General features: G+C 62.3%; 1 protein-coding gene across 1 annotated transcript in view; it reads left to right on the plus strand.

Moving 5' to 3' along the window:
* Nucleotides 1-402, plus strand: part of CKB (creatine kinase, brain) — a gene marked incomplete at its 5' end in the record, with an annotated part of 2,636 nt that extends 2,234 nt beyond the window's left edge. Inside the window, one exon of the mRNA XM_010851410.1 lies at nucleotides 11-402. Within this exon, the coding sequence (XP_010849712.1) occupies nucleotides 11-189 (179 nt within the window). The remainder of the gene's footprint in view (nucleotides 1-10) is intronic.
* Between the last annotated feature and the right edge of the window lie 883 nt (nucleotides 403-1,285).

The raw sequence follows: 1,285 nt of genomic DNA on the forward strand, positions 1-1,285 counted from the left end.
GTCTCCCCAGGCGGTGTGGACACGGCCGCCGTGGGCGGGGTCTTCGACGTCTCAAATGCCGACCGCCTGGGCTTCTCGGAGGTGGAGCTGGTGCAGATGGTGGTGGACGGTGTGAAGCTGCTCATCGAGATGGAGCAGCGGCTGGAGCAGGGCCAGGCCATCGATGACCTCATGCCGGCCCAGAAGTGAAGCCCTGGCCACACCTGCCGCCGCCACCAGCTCCTCAGCTGCTTCCTAACTTATTGCCCGGGCCGTGCCCACCACGTGCCCTGGAGGCTCGCTGTGTGGTGGCTGAGCCCTTAACCTTACTGTAGAGACTTCCGTCGCCCTCGGTAGAGTTTATTTTTGTGATGGCTGAGATGTTGCTGATGCTGAAATAAACTAGGGTTTTGGCCTGCCCCAGGTCTGAGTGGTGCCTCCTTTTTCCAGGGCAGCCCAGGGCCCAGCACCTGGTTCTGAGGCTTGGCCTACCCCATCCACCTCACTGTCAGCTGGGACCCTGCTGTGGCCCCCCGCCCCCTCGTCCTATTCCGTGAACCTCTGCCCTCCTGCCTTGGCCCTCCCTGCAGGACTGGGTTGGGCTGCTGGCAGAGACTCAGCCTGAGCATCTAGAGATCTATTCGGGGGCCTGCGGGGTGGAGCCTGGCACTTCACTGGCACTGTAGCCTGGAGGAGCTCTAGATGCTGGGGGGAAGGGCAGGAGCCCAGAAATTTGGTACTTTTCCAGCTCCGCCCCCAAAAGCCATTTCCTCCTCTTCCAAGCAGCTTCTCCCTGCTGCCTCCCCCTCCCACCCCAACACCTACTCTATTTCCTAAATAATCTCTCTGCTCTGCTTCCTTCCCTTCTAGCCTCCTCAGGCCTAGCCCTCCCATCCCTCCCAGGGAGCTCCAGGGCCCCCGCTGTACCCCCATCTTTGCAGCCTCCTCTCTAGGACCCTCCGTGCCCCAGTTCCTGGGGCTCACAGGGTCCCCAAACAGGGAGGGGGTGGGCTGTTCGGGATAAGATCTTTTGGTCTGTCTCCTGGCTGCTGCAGTCCCCACCCACCATCTCACTTGGGAGTCTCACCATGGGTGGGTGGGCAGGCACCCTACGCAGGAAAAATGAGCCAGCCGCGCCCCTCTCCTGGGCTTGTCCGCTCCAGCTCCTCAGTTCACCGACAGTCTCCTGCCCTCTGCTGGCCAGGGCTGCCCCTGCAAAGTCAGCCGCAAAGACCTGACCCTCCTGGGGTAACCCTACCGCTGGGAGAAGCGTACCCCGGGCTGGCAGTCATGCCTACCAAGAACC

The sequence above is a fragment of the Bison bison genome, unplaced genomic scaffold (genome assembly GCF_000754665.1).
Source record: "Bison bison bison isolate TAMUID 2011002044 unplaced genomic scaffold, Bison_UMD1.0 scf7180017864302, whole genome shotgun sequence".
Classification (NCBI taxonomy): Eukaryota; Metazoa; Chordata; class Mammalia; order Artiodactyla; family Bovidae; genus Bison; species Bison bison.